General features: G+C 35.6%; 1 protein-coding gene across 1 annotated transcript in view; it reads left to right on the forward strand.

Annotated features, from left to right (window-relative positions):
• Positions 1-15,009: 15,009 nt before the first annotated feature.
• ZNF407 (zinc finger protein 407) overlaps positions 15,010-20,840 on the forward strand; it is a 616,647-nt gene continuing 610,816 nt past the window's right edge. The window contains exon 1 of the mRNA XM_044667178.1: positions 15,010-19,762. Within this exon, the coding sequence (XP_044523113.1) occupies positions 15,010-19,762 (4,753 nt within the window). The remainder of the gene's footprint in view (positions 19,763-20,840) is intronic.

The raw sequence follows: 20,840 nt of genomic DNA on the forward strand, positions 1-20,840 counted from the left end.
AGTTTTTTATTGTGAACTTAATAATCATCAATAAAGACATTTAACTCTATTAAGAAGGAAAAAAAGAACATGTATATATGAACCTCTGACCTTCTGTTAAATAATTTTTTTAAAGTGTATATTCAATAAACAAGTAACAGAATTCCCAATTCTTTTCCCTTCTGAACTTATTTTCCTAGGAGTATTTAAAAATATTTTGTTGATGTTTTCCTGACAGCATGATACTACCTGTAGAGGACCTAGGCTGTTACCTTTTTATCTTTTTTCCTCATTTAGCCAAATCAAATCAACAAGCACTTAATTTTTTTAAACCCTTACCTTATATCTTACAATTGATACTAAATACTGGTTCCAAGACAGAGGAGTGTTAAGGACTAGGCAATTGGGGTTAAGTAACTTGCTCCAGGTTACATATCTAGGATGTCTCTGAGGCCAGATTTAAATCCAGGTCTCCCTGATTTTAGGGTTGACTCTCTCCTAGCTGCCCTGTCAACAAGTACTTATTTATGTACCAAGCTGACTGGTTCATCTTTTCCTATTATACATTTTCCTGATTACATCTTTTATTTCTTTTTTTTCCTAAAATTCCTTCATTGCTTTCCAAGGTGATTGTACCCATTCATAGATTCACCAGCACTCTTGTCAGTGTTCCTGTACATTGTTCAGGCTGTACATATAGTCCTTCCAGCACTAGCATTTTCCTCTTTTGTTATCTTTGTCTATCTGAGTTCAATGTGAAATCTCAGAATTTTTTAAATTTTCATTTCTCTTCCCACATGACTATAGAGTGAGCCTGGGATTCTTCCTTTGAAAAATAACAATTCATATTCTTAGACCATTTGTAAAATGGAGAAATGACTCTTAGACTTGAAACTATTTCTTGGAAATGGTATCTTTATCAGGGAAACTTGATGCAAAGAATTTTTCCCAGTTAATTTTTTTTAATGGGGTGGTAGGTGATAGGAAGAGAAAATAGATTCCTATTCACCAAAAAATAGAGTTATGAGAGGGATGTGATACAGATGTAAAATGTTGTGTGCCCTTTCAGATGAGAATACTGTTAATAATTTCACTTAACTATTTAACTTTCTTATGAGAGACCTAATGAAGTGAGAGTAATTAGATCAATCATCTCAATGATGATGACTCTCAAATCTGTCTGTATAGCCTTAACTTCCTCTTGATTTCTAATCTTGCATCTCCAACTGCTTTGTAAGTACTACATTTTGAACTGGATGTCCTGAAGACATCTTATCCTGAACATGTCTAAAATTGAACTCATTAACTACTCCCACTTCCAAACTTCCCTATTACCATCTAAGGCCCCACCATCCTCCTAGACCCATAAGTGTCATCTTTTACTCTTCACACTTTCCCCAATTCCATCTCTCCAAAGTATACCCTCTTTTCCCCTCTGATACTGTTACCACCTTTTTGCAGACCCTGATTGCCTCATGTCTAAATTTTTGTAATAGTCTTATGATCTACCTAGCTGTAATTTTTTCCCTTCCTCTAGTCTGTCCTCCACTTAGCTGCCATAGTAAATTTTCTAAAGCATAAGTCTGAATTATTTTACCTCTTAGACTCAATAAACTCTGGTGACTCCTTGACCCCTTCAGGAGCAAAGATAAAATCCTTTGTTTGGCATTTAAAGACTTTCATGACCTAGAGGTCTGCCCTCACCTTACTGGTCAGCCCAGTGACACTGTCCTCTTGACTCTGGGCATTTTTATTGATTACCTCTCTACTCCTGGAATGCTCTCCCTCCTCATTCTGCCTCTTGGCTTTTTTGGCTTCTGTCAGTCCCAGCTTAGATTCCATCTGCCACTGGAAAGTCTTTTAATTCTAGTGTCTCCCCTCTGTTGATTATTTCCTATTTATCTTGTGTAAAAATAAAAAGAGCTAGTAACCAATGTTTGATAGAGAGGAGATAGAGAGAGAGAGAGTCTATGTAGTGAGTCTCTCTTCTAGCTCTCCCCTGGGGCCAAATATACACGGAGAGACTTTAAGGGGGTGTCACCCCGAAACTGGGCGACCTGGATGGTTGTGCTGCCCCACCGGAGTTGGGGGCGAAGCTTCCCTATAAGATGAGGTATGTGCTACCCCAATCTGATTCTGAATAAGGACAGGGTTCACACAAACCTCTCCCCTATCAGTTAATTTCACAGCAGGTGGTCTGGCTTCAAGATGGAGGCAGCCAGACCAAGCTGTGGTTCCCCTCTCCCATGTTGTCTTTCATGCACACTGGAACACTATCTGACTGATGAATGGCTTTTATTATTCGTAGTTCAGGGACTGGGGAAAGGGGTGAAGGGCAGAGGGATTTTGGGGTGCCCTCTATTTCTATGGGGTCCATCAATAGGGTGGGAACCTTTGGGGTTCCCCCTCCTAAGCTTCTTCCCCTGCCCCTTCTCCTTCTGTTTCTATTTCTATTTTTCTGTTCTATCCTTTTCTATAATTGTAAGTTTGACTGAAAGGGGGTCTCTCAGCAAGGTTGGGTAATGGGAGAAGGAGAGTAAGAGACTGCCCCCAAAATGGAGTTCAAAAACTTAGCTGACTCTATGGTTGAAGTCTCCATGGTTGAGATGGGATGGAATGGCTTTGACCAGGGAATCAGGGTTTCATTTTCTAAAGAAAGATCCTCAGGAAGCCCTCAAAACTGGATCCAAGCTGGAATGTCCTCTTCATCTCTCCTCTCAGTCCTCTGCTCTAAGACCTCTCCTCTTCTGCCTCTGAGAAAATCTCCCAGAATCCCCTTGGTCTCAACTGTCAGCAATTGTCAGCAATTGTCAGCAACTGCTTTCTCTGGCTCCCTTTTTCCCATCCCTCTTGTATATCTTGTTAATACTTTGTTGTTTTTACATTGTCTCTCCGGTGTATTAACTCCATAGGTCTCTTTTAGGTACATTTTAAGTAATTGATAGCTTCATTGAAATGGAAAAAGAGGGAGAGTAACATATTGGAAAACTAGGGTCAGGAAGAAGTTATGTGATAGATTAAAGACTTGTAGACTTCAGAGAAGGTTGACTTCTTTATATCAAAATGCTTTAATCAAGAAAAGAATTAGTAAGTGCTCTACAAGATGAGCACCAAATAGCATAGCAGGCAGGACAACACTTGTCACTGATGTGCTAATCAGCAGCCCTGAATCAGCTGGCAGTGTAGTTAGATTACCTTCTTTTTAGAGCAAACCAGATTTAGTGAAAAGCCAGAAGAAGGTATAATAATGAGAAAAATGTCTAACATACAGTTGAAACAATTCATCCTTGAACTATTTAAAAGCGTAATTGTTAGTGGAAAAAAAAGGGTAGGCAGTAGAATGACACTGACACAGATTATGATAATTTTACATAGAACTTTAATATAAATGAGTTACCCTAATAAGGAGTTCAAAAGAACTTAAAAAGTAGGTGCCTTAGGTAACCATTTACCATGCTAAATGGAGAGATGGTAGCCAAATGACACACTGCTTTCCTCATTATAACTTAAAAAAAAATCCGTTTATCCTGTTCTTAGGTTTCATCATCAACCTCAACTACTCTAAGCTTTAGTATTCCTGACACCATTTTGGCAGGGCTGTACTAGGCTTTTGGATTCATCCTCTATTACTTGACCTTGAATTCTTCTTTTGTATATATAACTTTTAAAATAATTGAGATTGATTGATGAGTTCTCTCTGTATAGACATCAATCTCTTCAGACAACTTTTACTTTATCAGAATTGTTTTTCTTTATATTGTCAAAATTTTATTCTTCAATATTTCTGGTCTGACATCTTATCCCCTCTTCCAACCTCATAGGATTTTAGTCCATGCTATTCTATGGGTACTTACTGTAACCCTCTGAAATCTTCTCTCCTAAATTATAGGGTGCATGTCAGGACTATTTCTAGCTTTCGTTTGTTTAAAAACTCTAGGACACTGATGGATAACCAATGGCATGGGTGCCAAAGATAACACACATAGCACTCTCTGTGGGCATGTGTCCACTCACCCCCCAGTTTGTTACTAGAAAGGCAGAGGGACTTGGGTGGAGCTGCTCCCCTCCCCCTATCCACAATGCCTGATGACATGTTCTCACACCACCCACCCCTCTGCCTAGCAGTCCTATCGGAACTCTTTCTCCTTTCCCTGTATAGGATAAAAAGGGGGAGAGGGAGGGGTATGCCTGGTACTCAGTGGGGGCAGGCATGGCATTCGGTCTGGGGGGTGGGGGCGGGGCCTGGTACTCTATCTCTAAAAGGTTTGCCATCACTCAGAGAGACAGACAGACAGCAAGAGAGACAGACAGACAGACAGAGTGAGAGCGAGAGCGAGAGCGAGAGCGAGAGCGAGAGAGAGAGAGAGAGAGAGAGAGAGAGATTCTAGTAGAGGTCTAGATAATTGAAGTTCTTCAGCACTATTATATCATGCCTCTGTTTTAGACTTACCAGTTTCCTGAACTTCAGTAACAAAGTTGCTTCTGCTTCTCTCATCATAAGGTCATAAAGTGACCTTTATCCTTACCTCTACAGTGTGTCTGTTTTGTTTCTTGGATTTCTTCAGATGAGTATGCCTCTTTACTTATAGTATTTACTTTATATCTTGATCCTGTTGAATAAAGTATAAACTTCCAGGGCTATATTACAGTCACAGATCACATCTTACCAAGTCTCAGTGATACCAGTGACATCACTTTGCCTCCTTACATTAGGATCTCTAGTTCATTTGGTTAGTTGTCTAAACTTCATGCAATTGCATATAGACATTTGTGGTTATGGAATTTATTGCTTTTTCCTTTCTTGGAATTCCCTCATGTGAAATTCTGGGTGTCAAGTGCCTCACTTACGTTTTTTTTTTTTTTTAATTTTTAGCATTTATTTTAAAAAAAAAAACCGTTTACTTCTCTACTCTAATCTTAGTGATCTAAGCAAGCAGAGCCCAAAGGAGCAGTGTAGGAGTCACTGTGGAGGCTTCAAACCTGGTTTCAGCCAGGCTTGACCAGCACAGCTTAAAGGGCCTGTGGGTGTCTTTGAGGGTTTCTCACGGTAATTCACAGATGATTTCAGGATGCCAAAAGCCAAGGTGGTCTAAGGTATCCAAGCAGAGAGGATGTGCTTGAGAGGCTGTCCACCAGATCCCAAACTCCTCCTCCACCTGGTGCTGCTTTGTAGGTCTTGTCCTCTTTGTTAGAAACCACCATCACTCAGGATCCCAGGGAAATCAGGATGCAGACTGAGATCTCCCAGGGCTAGCAACAGTTTTTGCCAACACCTAATGGAGTCTCTCCTAGGGCACAAGCCACTTCCTGCTCCTTCATTCCATCTTGGAATGCTCCATCCTTCCTGCTAGGTACATCCTTAATACTTAATTAATTACTAATCTTCCTTACAACACTTCTCACTCCAGCTCTTGCCCCACCCATTGAAAAGGGAAGCAACAATGATATCAGTTATACACATATGAAATCTTGTAAAACATTTCCATCTTAGCTATGTTGCAAAAAGCAAGGAAGAAAAATAAAGTGAAACAATATGTTTCAATCTGCCCTCATATTTTATCAGTTCATTGTCTTATAATATTTTTTTTTGAACCCTTGTACTTTGGTGTATTGTCTCATAGGTGGAAGATTGGTAAGGGTGGGCAATGGGGGTCAAGTGACTTGCCCAGGGTCACACAGCTGGGAAGTGGCTGAGGCCGGGTTTGAACCTAGGACCTCCTGTCTCTAGGCCTGACTCTCACTCCACTGAGCTACCCAGCTGCCCCCCAAGATGCCATAATTTTTGGTAGTGCTTTTTAAGTTCCTTCTGGCAGTATTATTCATGCCTATGTGAATCATCAGAAGTGCTTAGTAGTCTTCTGTTTTGAAAAGTCTTGGAAGGGTCTCTGTAACTTGTATATATTTCTGGGGACAGGAGTAGAGACAGATCTCTCTCTCTTCTCTCTTCTCTTCTCTTCTCTTCTCTTCTCTTCTCTTCTCTTCTCTTCTCTTCTCTTCTCTCTGTCTCTCTGTCTCTGTCTCTCTGTCTCTGTCTGTCTCTCTGTCTGTCTCTCTGTCTCTCTGTCTCTGTCTGTCTCTCTGTCTCTCTGTGTCTCTGTCTCTCTCTCTCTGTCTCTCTCTCTCTCTCTCTCTCTCTCTCTCTCTCTCTCTCTCTCTCTCTCTCTCTCTTTTTCTCTCTCTGTCTCTCTCTCCTTTAGAAAGACTCCTGACAGACATTTTTTTGACATTTCGTAGGTTTTTTCTATTCTCCTTCCTCATCCTTCAGCTAAGTCTCATTTTCTTAAAAGTATTATTTTCTGATACGATTTGAAGGAAAAGATTCACTCAAGTCCTTTCTTAGGATTTTGGCTTGCATGTTGAATTTAGTAGTCATTTGGCTGTTAAAGAAATGTAAACATTGTATTCAAAGCATAAGTCATTGAAAAATTTAATTTGTTTTCCATAATTCTTGCCTGGAATTTCAAAAAAGGGATTTCTTTTAGTTGTAAGAATGAATTATAAAATTTCCATAGATGCATTTCCTTTCTAGAATTTGAACCATTTAATTTGGAAAACAATTAAGATAGCTCTAACCTATTCAAACAAGATATTGCTGCAGGGAAATGATAAAGGAATAGAGAAATATCTCTCAGCATTTCCAATGGACTATAACTCACTTAAAGAAATTGTACCAATGAGGAGGCCAAAGGGTATAGCAACAAATACTTGGTTTCTTTGCCAAGTATAAAGGTGAAGTATACAAAAGCAGAATGAATTTAAAAGATAATCATTTATAAAATCATTGTGAGGATGATTATGGAAATTTTAAACTTTGTACCTTCATAAAACAGTGACATATAGTAGAGGCAAAACCAAATTTGCAGAAAACTTAGTGTGAGACCTGAATAAGCTAAATCTTTCTAAGAACTTTTAAAGGAGAAACTGGAAATAATACAGAAGGCAGATGAAAAATGTAATAGTCATTTTTAATTAAAATTGAGTTAATTAATTAAAAATAAATCATATTTTGTGGCAAACTATTTTGTCAGCTACATTTGGATCCTAACATATCAGTCCCTAGTGTGTGTGTGTTATATGTCTATGTGGAAATAGCATTTGTTGATCACACCACTTATATTCAGTGGAATTCTATGGTAGCATTGAGGGATTTGCTTCTTGAGATATTTGAAAGAGAGGAAGATACTGGATGATTAGAGGAAATCATGGATGCTACTACCACAAAAAAAGGTGAATGATTAGAAATCACTATCAACTGCCATGACTTTCTTGACTTACCAAAGGTCTTTCTTAGAATGATAGACATACAAAGGGTATCAATGAAAATATGAAAGGAGAAAAAAATATACTTTTAGAAACCCTTTATGGAAAAGCATATCTTTATAGTTATCAGAATATGGTTTATGCTTTTTCTGATTACTTTAGAAACATTTGGTTTGATAGAACAGAATGCAACTTAGAAGACAGAAACAGGGAAATAATGTATATGAATCTCAGTTTCTATGCTATAGATTTTAATATAGCTGTTGGTATAAAAGTGCAATAGCTGAGGAAGTGAACATAGTACTTGAACTGGATTATATTAGTTGTGATATTTTTACTATAAATGATACCAGAAGAGAAAAAAGAGGCTATAGCCAAATGAAAGGAATAGCTCATGGAGTCATTAGAGGAAAATGGAAGTGACATTGAAAAATAACAAAGATGAGAAGAGCATTTAAACTACACTAAATATACACAGTATGTCTGTGATGGAACAAACATATTTTGAAGAGCATTGGGTCAATTTTTTAGGCATCTGAAAGAAGGGAGAATACCAAAGATATGGAAAAAAACCTCAGACTTTTTTGTTACTAAATAAAATTCACTGAAGAAATATTGATATTTATTCTTTTACTTACTTTCCCATTTTTACTAAATTTTTATGAGAATCATCTTCACTTGCATGATCAACAGGGACATCATTGCTGAAGAGATGTAATGGAAGGAGATAATCACAAATATAATTACACCTTTGTCATCACACACTGAAAGCTCTGGTGCCTCCAAGATTCCACTGTGACTTATTGGTTGATTATGACAAAGCATCTGATTTGGTAGAACAATATTCAGTTTTAAAGACTTTTTTTCCCACAAGTTTCCTATGCATGTGTCAAAATGATGTAAGATTCCTTGAAAGATATAACAATAGATTTCATCTAACCTGTTTGCTAATACCAAATGAAGGCTAAAATAGTGAGCTGTTTGCTTGCCAAAGGTGAGATTACTGTAAAGAGTCCAAGTACAATAGGAATTAACCTATAGCTGGTGATGTCCTTTATATACCCCTCCTGCATTGTGCTAATACCATCAAGTCTGGGAATACTGCTGTAGACAGAGGCCCTTAAGTGAGATTCATAAATCATTCAAAAGAATTTATCTTAATTGTTCACAAAAGAAGAAATCAAGTGGATGAAGAAAAATGCCATTTCAGATTATTAAGTGCAGTTGTTCTATTGGAGTTGATCAGGTAGAAGAGGAGACTGCTTTGCCTTTGAAAAATTGTTCAATATTTTTCATGACCCTAAATGTCTCCCTAAAACAAAGACCTATGTTTTTTCTTTTTTAATTCTTTTTTTTTTTTTTTTGGTGAACAAACATATATTTTCTTTCCCTTTCGCCTTTTCATAGAAGTAGGAGAGAAGGGACTTATTTGAACAAATGTACCATCAAGCAAAATAAATTCCTACATTGGTCATGTAAAAACCTCTGTCTTATTCAGCATGTTTAGTCTGTCACCTAAGAGTTGCATGTTTCGATTCTGTGAAATAATAGTTGATGATTGAGTTGATTAAAGCTCTTGTCTTTCAAAATTGCTAATTTTTAAAAAATTATAGCATGAATTGTTCTTATGGTTCTGCTCCCTTGATTCTGTATTAGTTCACATAGGTCTCTCAAGCTTTACTGAAATCATCCCTTACGCCATTGTAATACTCCGTTACATTCATATGCCATACTTTCTTTTAAATATTTTTCTGAAACATTCTGAAACAAAACACTCAAAATGAACACAGCATTCCATGCACATAGCATGTGTATTATATATGAAGTCCTGAGTTGCCTTTTGTTAAATAAAAACAGTATAATAAATTCTGCATTTTTAAAACTATCCTTTTTTGTGCTTTCTTTTGAACTTTTTTTATTGTATAAAAATTCTTACAATTAATCTCACTTTTAATTTTTGAATCAGTATTGCTAATCAGTCTATCACACTGCATTGTTGTCTCTCCAGTTAACAGAAAATGACCAGAAAATGACTTAATAAATAAGTATAGTCAAGCAAAACTGATCCATCCAAAAGCTACCCAAAATATATGTCCCTAATCTTGGACCCATCACTTCTTTTGTCAGGAGGTAGGCAAACATACTTCATTATAAATCCTCTGAAGACATTCTCCTAATGACACTATGGTTAGTACTTTGATTATCATTATTGATTCTTTCAAAATTGTTTTTCTTTATATTGTAATTGTCCTTGTTTTGTACAAGGACTTGATATTCTTCTAGTTTTCATTTCATAGTATTCATGTCATTTCTTATGATGGAAAATACTCCCTTTCCTTCTTATGCTACATTTTGCTCAGCCTCTCTCAATTTGTTTGAGACAATATAAAGATCCCCTTATATTCTATTTACTTTTTTCCTCTTTATTTTTAAACCTCCTCCCTCAAATCACAAAGTTTTGTTTTGACTTGTTTCTGTCTTCTCCCTAGTATTATCCTTTAAACTCACCCCACTCCCTCTTCCTTTTTTTTTCAGTTGGGTTTTGATGTATTTGTAAACCAAACTGTTTATTTGTATGTGTTAGTGCCTGGACTTACCTGCATTTCATTAAGAGTGAGTCATCTGATGCCCATCAGATGCCCATTCCCCTCACCTTTTCCCCATCTCTATATTCTTTTTCATACACTTGAAATATAAGTAGCAAGTATCATCTTCTGTTGTACACTAGATTGTATATTCCTCCTTTTACCTTTCCTTCTCTTTCCCTTCTTTATATTCTCAAAACAGAACCAATTCCTTCACCCAGTTACCACCCAAAAAATGTCTTTTTCATATTTAATTCCCTCAATACCCTTTTTAGTCTAAAGTTCTGAAGGAACATTTCTTTTTTTCTTTTAGAGTGTTAGCATTATACTCTTTCCAATTGCTCAAATAAATTTCCCTTTCTAGATTTCTCTGAACTTTTGTGTTCAGCTCTAATGTTCAGCTCAACATCAGAAATGTTTGAAATTTTTAAATTTTATTAAAGATACATTTTTCCCCCTCTATGTTTTGGAAGATGTTATTCTTGGTTTCAAGCTTCTCTCTTTTGCCATTTCTATTCTTTGATATTCGAACTCAAATCTTGATGCTTTTCTTTTCCATGAGAGCCCTGGATTTTGACTATTGGCTTCATTTCATGAAGTCACTCCTCCTCCCCTTTTCCACCCCTCTAATCTTTAATTTGCTTTCTGGTTCTATTGAATTTGGGCAGTTTTGAATTTAGGATTTCTTGAAACATAATGCCCTGACCTTTTTTTAAAAAGCATCCTTTTCAGGGATTTCAATGATTCTTAAATCTCCTCCCCTCCCCTTTTCCTTCCTCTCCTCCCCACTCTCACTCTCTCCTTTCTTCTTTCCTTCTTTTATCTTCTTTTTTTAAAAAACCCTACCTTCCATCTTAGAATTGGTATTGCATATAAGCAGAAGTGCAGTAAGGGCTTGGCAATGGGGGTTAAGTGACTTGCCTAAGGTCACAGAGGTTAGGAGGTGTCTAAGACCAGATTTGAACTCAAGGCCTGGTTCTTAGTCAACTAAGCCCCCTAGGTACCCCTGATTCTTAAATTTTTCCTCTCTTTAACTTGTTTTCCAGGACAGTTATTTTTTGTTATCTCATGTCACCTAACATTTCCTTTTCTCTTTTTTTTCAATCTTTTGATTTTGCCCTAATATTTTTCAGGCTCATACAATAATTTTTTTATATTACCTGGCGTGTTTTTTATGATTTATTCATCTCTCCAGTTTTATTTCTTCAAGTAGGGGTTTGCATCAGGACCGACTTCTATTCCATGTTGCTCTTTTGGGTGAGGTGGTGAAATCTGTTTGGTGTTTAAACCTGAGTCCCCTGGATTCTTGACCTAACCCTCATCTTCTAAAATTAATGATGGATTGGATCTTAAGGACCATCTCTAATGTCATTGGACAGGATTTTAGGAGCATCAGAGACTGCCGATTTAGCACCTTAATAATTGTCCTTGTTCTAGGGCTCTCTCACACAGTAGAGCTTTGCCTGTTTCATGTATGTGATTTGTGATCACGTTGGCACTTTAGGGGTAGGAAGGAAACATTCTTATTTCCCCTAGGCTTCTGGTTGACTTTTTGTATTTTTCTATGATGGAAGAAGTAACTTACTGTAATGTCATTGAATTTATTGAATTGGTTATTTTTTGAATTGTTGAAAACCTAAATATTTTGCTGGAGTAGGGGTGGGGAATCTTGGTAGCTTGCTTCCTGTTCAGGTGGCAACACTGGCAGGAAGTCTCATTTATATTACCAGTTTGTTTATCCATTCCCCTATTGATGACTTTCCTTTTGGTTTCCAGTTCTTTTACACCATAAAAAGAACCAGTGTAAGTAGTTTTTATGTATTATGTATAAAACATTTTTCATCTTCTCTAATATTTTTGTTGCATCTTAGCTTTTAGTGGCATTGTTGGATCAAAGATTATGGAGAATTTGGTAATTTCGGGGACATAGTTTCAAAATGATTTCTAGAATAGCTAGGCCAGTTCCACAGATCCATTATCATGTGCCCATATTTCCATGGTCCTTCCAACATTCGCCATTTTATTTTATTTTATTTTCAGTTTTTTCAACTTGAAAGGTGAGATAGAACATTAGAATTGTTTTAATTAGCTTTTTTCCTAAGTATTAGTGGTTTAGAACATTTTTTCATATTGTTTTTTATAGCTTAAATTTCTCCTCATAAGAACCATCTGCTTTTATCCTTTGACTGTTTACCAACTGGGGAATAGTTCTTATTCCTATAAATTTGAATCATTTCCTTATATAAATTGGAAATGAGACATTTTTCATAGAAACTTGCTACAAAGCTTCTTTTCCAATGACCTATTTCCCTCCTAATTTGATTTTGTTTGTAGATAATCATTTTAATTTTATGTAATCAGAATATCCTATTTTAACTTCTTTATCTGTATCCATCCTTTTTTCATCATGAATTCTTCCTCTAGCTTATATCTGAAAAATAATTTCTATCTTGCTCTAATTTTTTTACTTTCACAATTTATGATGCACCCTTCATGTTTTCAGCAGATATTCTTCTGATTGTACTTTATGTTTGTGAGTGATAGAATAATCAATTCTCCAAAGAATTGAAGTTGGGAATATAATGGAGACCTGCATGGTGGACATAAACAGGTTTCAACATCTTATCCTTAAAAGATTGTTCAGGAGAAGCAGTAAATGGCATAAAGAATGTTATCAGAGAGATTTGTGAGTAGAAAATAGTATGAGATAGTCATATAGAGAGCCAGGAATAACCAAAGAACAATTGGTATTCTTCATTGGCTTTCACATAGGGTAAAAAAATCTACATAAATGTTGGGTGAATGTTTTTTGGAGCATTTATGGGATGATATATACAAGAATTTCAGAGAATCAGCTGTGATTTGTATAATTTGAAGGAATACTCACTTTGGTGAACTATACAAGTAGAGTTTTTGAGCTATACTGGTTAAGAAAGTTCCTTCTTGGGAACTTTCTAATTCAGAATTCGATAAAAAAAAATAAAAGTTTAACCAATTGGAAAATAACAGATAATTCCAAATTATTTGGTATATTTTAAAGTTGATAAGAGTTCATCCTTGGAAGAGATCATTGTGGGCCACCTTCACCAGAGAATGCTTAATAGAATGTTCAGATGAGCTGTAAAGAATTACATTTGGCTTTGAATAGATAAGATAAGGGATTAACATTTGTGGATGAAAGGGAAAAATAAAGGCATGGAGGCAAAAGAGTCATTCAACATATTGGGTTATAATGAGAAATAAGGTTAGAGCTTGCTGAGAGTGTACAGGTTGGATAGGAAAAGGGAAGAATTGTCTTCTTGTTTTCTATGTTTGGGGTATGCTCTCCATCCTTTTTACCTATTGAATTCTACCAAGGAAATTCTAATTCATTTATTTTTTCTCAGTGAACTGGGAAAGACCTTTTTGTCCTTGATCCAAGAATTTTTATTGAACTTTTATAATGCACTTGGCTTAGACTTTTATATAGCTGTGTATTTGAGATGGTTATCTGCCTATGTGTCTTCCTCCTATTAGACTAAAAGTTCCAGGAGATCAAAGATTTTTCTTATTTAAAGTTTTTTTTTGATCTTCAGTCTTCAATCAGTTGTTCTTAATAAATTGAATCTAAAAGTTGAATTGAAGTGAAGAGAAAGTAATAGATATATTTTGTGAGAATAATTGATAGATCTTGGTTAGAGACTAGTTATAAGGTTGATGGATAGAGTTCTGGGTATGGGGTAAGACTCATCTTCATGAGGTAAAAACTGGTTCTCAGACACTTAAAAGCTGTGTGAGCCTGGGCAAGACACTTAACTTTAACATTTTGCTTCAGTTTCTCATCTCTACAATGAGCTCGAGAAGAAAATCAGTGTTGCTGTTGAGTACTTCAATATCTTTGCCAAGAAAACTCCAGTAGGGTTTGGAATAGTCCATCATGACTGAAATGACTCAACAGTAACAACAACATGAAATTGAAGGAAGGGTATGACTGGGTAATGGGGAGGTTGTATAGCTAGGACAGAGCTAGGAAAATCATATCCTTGTTGCAGAAATTTAGGGTAAGAAGTAGAGCAGGGTACAGTTTGTGGTTGAAATTAAGGAGTTTGGTTTTGGACATGTTGAGTTAGAAGTGCTGAAATACTGTTAGTCAGTTGGAGATATAGGTTTAGGTGAGAAGCTAGAACTGGATTTACAGTTTGGCAGCTATCAGAATTTTTGATAAATTTAATTTGGAGTGCTGACCATGTTAAAGGATAAGCTTAATTTAATTTGTAAATTTCACAGAAAAGAGTAGAGAGGTATAAGTTCTAAGTAAATATTCATTTCAGAATCTAAGATTGTATGTAAAATGAAAATTTCTACCTAAAATAAATGAAAAATAATGTACTTTAAATGAATTAAATAATGTAATAAAAAACAAAATCCATGTTATAGATTTTAAAAAAACTTTTTATTCATGATCTATCATATCCATTTATCCAATTCCTCTAAAACCTTACTTTACCTTAACCTTCATGTACGTATACAACATTTGACAACAGCATAATGATTGTTAGATGGGGAAATTATTACTTGACAAATGAAAGGTGAAGGAGTTTCCTCTGAGAAAATGAGAGATGAATGAAAACACTGGTTATACATAAAGGTATGTTAGCTGGTTCGACCTGAGATGTTCATAAGACGATTATAGAGGTCTTCATCCTGTGAATATAGAAAATACAAATCCATTGCTTTTATATATATACATATAATATTACAGAAAATTCCTTTTTCCCTTATTTTTAAGGACAGAACCCCAAATATCCAATATTTCTATTTTTCATAGTTACAGAAATTTTGAGATGAAAGACTTCAAGTTCCCCATAAAATTGATGTTTGGGGTTATTTTCTGAGGGAGAGACTTGGTGATATAATTCTTTTGATTTCTACTTCTCTTCTTTCCAGGAAGTACTTCATATATATTTGTCAAAGCTCCTATAAAAAATGCAAAGAAAATTTCATTGTGACTAATTTCATGACATTTTTAATCAAGAGGCTCTAAAGTCAACCACCATTAGTGGTGACTTCAGGGTTAATAAATGACTAGGTTTTTTTCCTATGTGCAAAAGACTAATAATGGACTTACTTATTTTATAGGTGTTATGAAAGCCAAATGAGGTGCCCTTGACACAAGAAACATAGCTTACCGAACATTCCAATAAGAATGGATAGAGATAAAAATCCTGAGAATGATGAAGATGAAAGTACAGAAACTAAAAGAACAAGAAACTTCAGAAATTCCAACCAAAATGCAGAATGTGAGGCCTTACCTGTCCTGAAATCAGACCTCTCCTCAGATGAAGTACATATAGATCCTGAGAAGACGGAAGAGAATGGAATAAACAAAAGAGGATTTTCTGAATCTTCAAATCCTTTAAATACTGATGTGGATAAAAACAGAAATGTACATTTTCCTAAACGAATAAAGCTGGATGTTTCAGAATACCTTAAAGCAGAGGAAAATGATCTTCAGAGTTCAGTTACAACAGTGGGAATCACTGTAGGTGGTATACAAAAGCCCTTACTGAATGAATTCCCTGATGGTGACACATGTCTTCCAAATTTATTATCTCCTAATTGTGACCTCAGTGTTGCTGATGAAGCAGCTCCAAAAATACATACAGAGAAAAAATATATAGAAAATGTTGTTTCTCTCGGTCCTGAAAATGTAACTTCTCTTCACTTGGAAGAAATCAGTGTTAGCTGTACAGTTGGAGATGTAGATAAAATTTTTAAATGTAAAATATGTGATCAGTTGTTTTCTACTTGTTCTGATCTGGAAAAACATTCTGAAAGTCATGTAAAACATTCTCAAGAGCTTATTTGCCACCAATGCAGCCACAAAGCAGAGAATACCTCATCCTTACATGCACATATTAAACAAACACATGGGCAGCAGAATACATTTTGTTGTGATCTTTGTGGTTTTCAATGTGTTGAAGAAAATCTTTTGGATGCCCATTACCTTGGCAAGACACACCTCCGTCGTCAGAACCTTGCTGCTCGTGGAGGATTTGTTCAGATATTGACAAAAAAATCATTTTGTAGAAAACAATATACAGCAGATACAGAAAAGATAGTGAGAGCAAAACCTAGAACTCGTAAGTCAAGAAGTAAGAATGCTGATTCAAGAGGATTAAGAAATGCTCAAAATAAACTTCAGGTTTTGAAAGAAAGTCTTTCTAAATCAAGTGGTGACAATGAGCTTTTTGTTGAAATGATGCCATCTAAAATTATTTCCTCAGAAAACCTGAAGACTTTTGAAGAAGAAAAAGTTATTTCACTTGATGTAGAGACAAATATTAAAGGGCAGGAAAAAAATTTAGGCCCATTAGGAACTTCAGAGGATCTTTTAGATAAATTAGAACCTACTAAAAATGACCCACGGACATTTCATAGTATTAATACAGTGAGGAGACTTGACAGAAAAAGACCTGAACGAAGTGTTTTAATGTTGAACTCTGGCTTTAGGAGAAGGAGTGGATCTTTCAACTTAAAAAGTCAGGCAAAGAAAAGACTTAGTCTTTTGGAGATTAGCAAAAAAGGCAAAAATGAGACACACAGGATGTATATGAAACACCTAAGAACTCAAATGAAGCCAAATGATGCGAAGTCAACAGCTAAGCAATTTGAAACTAATAATGATGTTGATAGTTTGTGTGTGATTACCTCTGAAACCGAGGAATTTATGCAGATGAAGACAAAATCTCACCATCCATCCTCCACACAACTTGACTCTTTGATAATGAAGCCACTTTCTGGTCACCAAATGTTATGTACTTGTACCTACTGTGGTCATATCTCTGAAAACAGAAATAATTTAGAAATACATATGAAAAGATGCCATGGAAGAGAAGTAAAATTTCACTGTCTGACCTGTGATTATTCTAGTTTGTCACAGGGAGACTTAGACAAACACTTGAAGAGTAACCAGCATCAGGAGGCTGGGTATATATTTAGTTGTCAGCGTTGTTCATTTATTTCCGTGAATGAAGTAAATCTTAGAGACCACATGAAGGAAGAACACAATCTGATTTTTGCTTGTTCTCATTGCAATCTATTCTTCCTATCCAGCAAAGACCTGGCAGAGCATGAAACCACTGAGCAACATATTAGCTTATCAGTTCAGTCAAAGAGTTCTCAATCAGTTAGCAATGCTTTGTCTTTACAAGCTAAAACTTTGAATACTTCTGAATCAAGTGATAATACAAAAGCCTCTAGTAACAAAACAGAAAAAGCCTTTCAGGATGATGTTCATAAACTCTCTAAATTGAACTTTGGATGTGAAATAAAACATTCTACCTTGAATAAACCCCAGTTTCAATGTAAGAAATGTTTTTATAAAACAAGGTCTTCTACAGTTCTTACGAGACATATAAAGCTTCGACATGCTCAAGATTATCATTTTTTATGCAAAGCATGTAATCTCTATTCCTTGAGCAAAGAAGGAATGGAGAAACACATTAAAAGAAGCAAGCATCTTGAGAATGCTAGAAAAAATAATATTGGTTTACGTTTTGAAGAATGTATTGAAAAGGTTTGTATAGGTGCAAGTGATAAGAAGGATGAATCTTATATTTCTGGGAATGGAAAAGTTGAAGGCAATGTGGAAAGTATGCAGTTACAGGAATCATCCTGTCTTGAGACAAAAATGCCAACTAACAAGGAACAGTCTAGTCAAATCACCAAAGATGGCGAGTTAGCTTTTGCCAATACCCCAAAGAGAGGTAGACCTAAAGGGAATATTTCAAGGACATGTTCTCATTGTGGTCTTTTGGCTTCCAGTATTACAAACTTGACAGTTCATATTAGACGAAAACACAGTCACCAATATAGTTATTTATGTAAAGTGTGTAATTACTACACTGTAACCAAGGGAGATATGGAACGCCATTGTGCCACCAAGAAACATAAAGGACGTGTAGGAATAGAAGCAAATGGAAAAGAAGGGGCAGATATTATTGTTTGCCCTGAAGAGAGTAATCTTGAGTCTTCTAGAAAGATCACTGCCAGTCCATTAGGTCCTTTAGATGGTAGTGTTAATAATGCTAATGATCCAGTTGAATTGGGTAATGCTGTCTTTGAAAAATTGTCAGTAGAGCATGGAAAAAGAGTTGAAGTTGAAGTTGAAAATATACTTCATTCTTTAGGTCAGCAGGGGAGTGGGCATTTTCCTGATAAAAAAGAGTCACTACCTCTCAGATCAGAGGAGCTAATTCAGGATGTTGAAAAGAATGCTATGGTTACAAATGATAATAAATGTGTACATTGTGAGTTTGTTGCTCACTCTTCTGCTTCTTTAGAACTTCATGTAAAACGGAAACATACAAAAGAATTTGAATATTATTGTATGGCATGTGATTACTATGCAGTTACTCGCCGGGAAATGACAAGGCATGCAGCAACAGAGAAACATAAAATTAAAAGACAGTCTTATGTTAGTTGTTCTTCTGGTGATGAAGGAAATGTCACAGATATTTCCAAAAAAATTATTGTCCTACATGAAGAAGAACACGAACAAGATTCTAAAGAGATACAAGTAAATTCTGACCAAACAGGATATACTCTTGATATAAGTATATCAGACATGGCTAAATCAAGAAGAACTGAGGATTGCCCTCTCTTAGATGAGAATACTAATGTAGACATTTCCAATGTTATCTGTACTCCTGATTCAGTAGAGGTGGAGACTAGAGAAGAATATGACCTCAAAGAAGATCATTCTGTGGTTGAGGCACTCCATCAACCCCTTGCCAAAGATAAAGTTGTGAAATCTGAGGAGAGAACATGCTCTAAAGAAATCTCTGCTAATGACTTACCCAAAATTTGTCAAAATCCAAATCAAGGAAGTCTGGATTTTAATTGTGAGATCGTAAAGGAAAGCCAAGATGCACTAAATGATGTGAATGGTTCAGATACTCATTGTCAGAAAACTGAGGAAAGCTTGGGTGAAAATGGAGGAAAAATTAATAGTGAACAGGCAAGTATTGAGGTTCTGGATGAAGGACATCAAACTGAAAGCAATCCTTCAATTGTCCTGAGAGCAGCAATTGAGCAGTCCAACCTTGATGAAAATGACATAAACAAAGTTGAGACTATGCATAGTTCTGAGGATGGCAAGGACTCTCAAGACAATGAATCTGTTGTTGCGAAAGAAACACTTATGGATTCGCAGTATGAAAATGAGATCATTTTGGAAGGGGATGGCCCAGAACCTAACACCCAAGAATGTAATGAAGCTTTTGAAACTATTGATATTGATGATAAAGGAAGATACATGTATAATTTTGACCAATTTGATTCTTCTATTGTAAGAATAAAGAACCATCAGGATGATGACTCAACAGAGCAGTCTGAGGAAAGTCTGATAACAACTGGAGTGAAAATCAATGAGTTACCTTTCAAAGACTCTATACAAGGTATTAAAAAAAAGAAAAATGAAGGAAATTCCCTTATTGAATCCACTCGTATACGTTGTGATGACTGTGGCTTTTTAGCAGATGGTTTGAGTGGACTAAATGTTCACATAGCTATGAAGCACCCTTCAAAGGAGAAACATTTTCATTGCTTATTATGTGGAAAATCATTTTATACAGAAAGCAACCTCCACCAACATTTGGCTAGTGCTGGTCATATGAGAAATGAACAGGCCAGTGTGGAAGAGCTTCCAGAAGGTGGAGCCACTTTTAAATGTGTCAAATGCACAGAGCCCTTTGATTCTGAGCAGAATTTATTCCTTCACATAAAAGGACAACACGAAGAATTGCTTCGGGAAGTGAATAAATATATAGTGGAAGACACTGAACAAATCAACCGTGAAAGAGAAGAGAATCAGGGAAATGTTTGCAAGTATTGTGGAAAGATGTGTCGAAGTAGCAATTCCATGGCATTTCTAGCACATATTCGCACTCATACAGGTATGTCTATTTTGTAGCAAGCACATGTTTACCTACAAAAACAAATGAATAATGAAGTCTAAATCTTTGTTCCTTTCCAAATATGTGATCCCTAAACATATTTATTTATTGGCCTTCAAGTATTTCACAGCATTGCCCTGGCCACAAAGTCATTGGTGACACCCCATAACAACTTCTTAATGTTATTTAATCGTTGATGGTTCCCCCATGGTCAAATTTCAAGAGGTTACTTTCAGTTTTCTCAAAAAAGTTTATAGTCCCTTTTTAGTTTGTGTCATATTTTGACTAGTACTTAGGTTTTAAAGCACATGTTAAGTAGTATTTTGTAATTTTGGAAGACATGTTAAATGATTTTGAGAGAGATGTTTTGAAAAGAGGTTAAAATAAAAAAATTATTTACATTTTTAGGATTTATAATATCTAACATGTGCTGTGTTGGTCCTTGGAAAATGTAACTACTGGGCAACAAAGTTCTGCCTTTGGGGAGTCAAAAATCAGTCATTGTTTTTGAGAGCTAATATGTAAAGTTGATTTGATATTTGTGAAGGTAGCTCCTAATTTAGTTTCTGTGCTCTGTCACACTTAACATTCCATTTTTATGTTTAATTTTAAGTGGAAATTTAAAAACATTTTTGTGGAAAATGCATAAGTCACTATTCTAAATTTATGTAAAAATTCACTGCTCTGTTTCTATAAACCTGCCATACATTCTTTATTTTAAATAGACAGCTTTTCTAAATCACAGTGCTCTGCTTAGACAAGTGGTGTCTCCATAGTTGAATTTATGAGTGGATTTGAATAATAAATTCACATTTCAATGAACATATTTTCATTAAAACTGTAAGGTTTATTTTACTGTACTTTTAAATAATGGCTTATTATGGAAGCTATACTTTAAATTCATGCAGTATTTGAAACTTAGTGCATGGTTACAAGGAAAAAGACAAGAAAGGTAAGAAATAGGATTATTTTTATTCTTGGTATCATCAAATATAAATATTTTCATTGAAGAAGAATGGGATAGCACGCATAGAAATGATATAGACAAATATTGACATTGTTTTCTGGACACTAGTTA

Source organism: Gracilinanus agilis, chromosome 1 (assembly GCF_016433145.1).
Source record: "Gracilinanus agilis isolate LMUSP501 chromosome 1, AgileGrace, whole genome shotgun sequence".
Taxonomy (NCBI): domain Eukaryota; kingdom Metazoa; phylum Chordata; class Mammalia; order Didelphimorphia; family Didelphidae; genus Gracilinanus; species Gracilinanus agilis.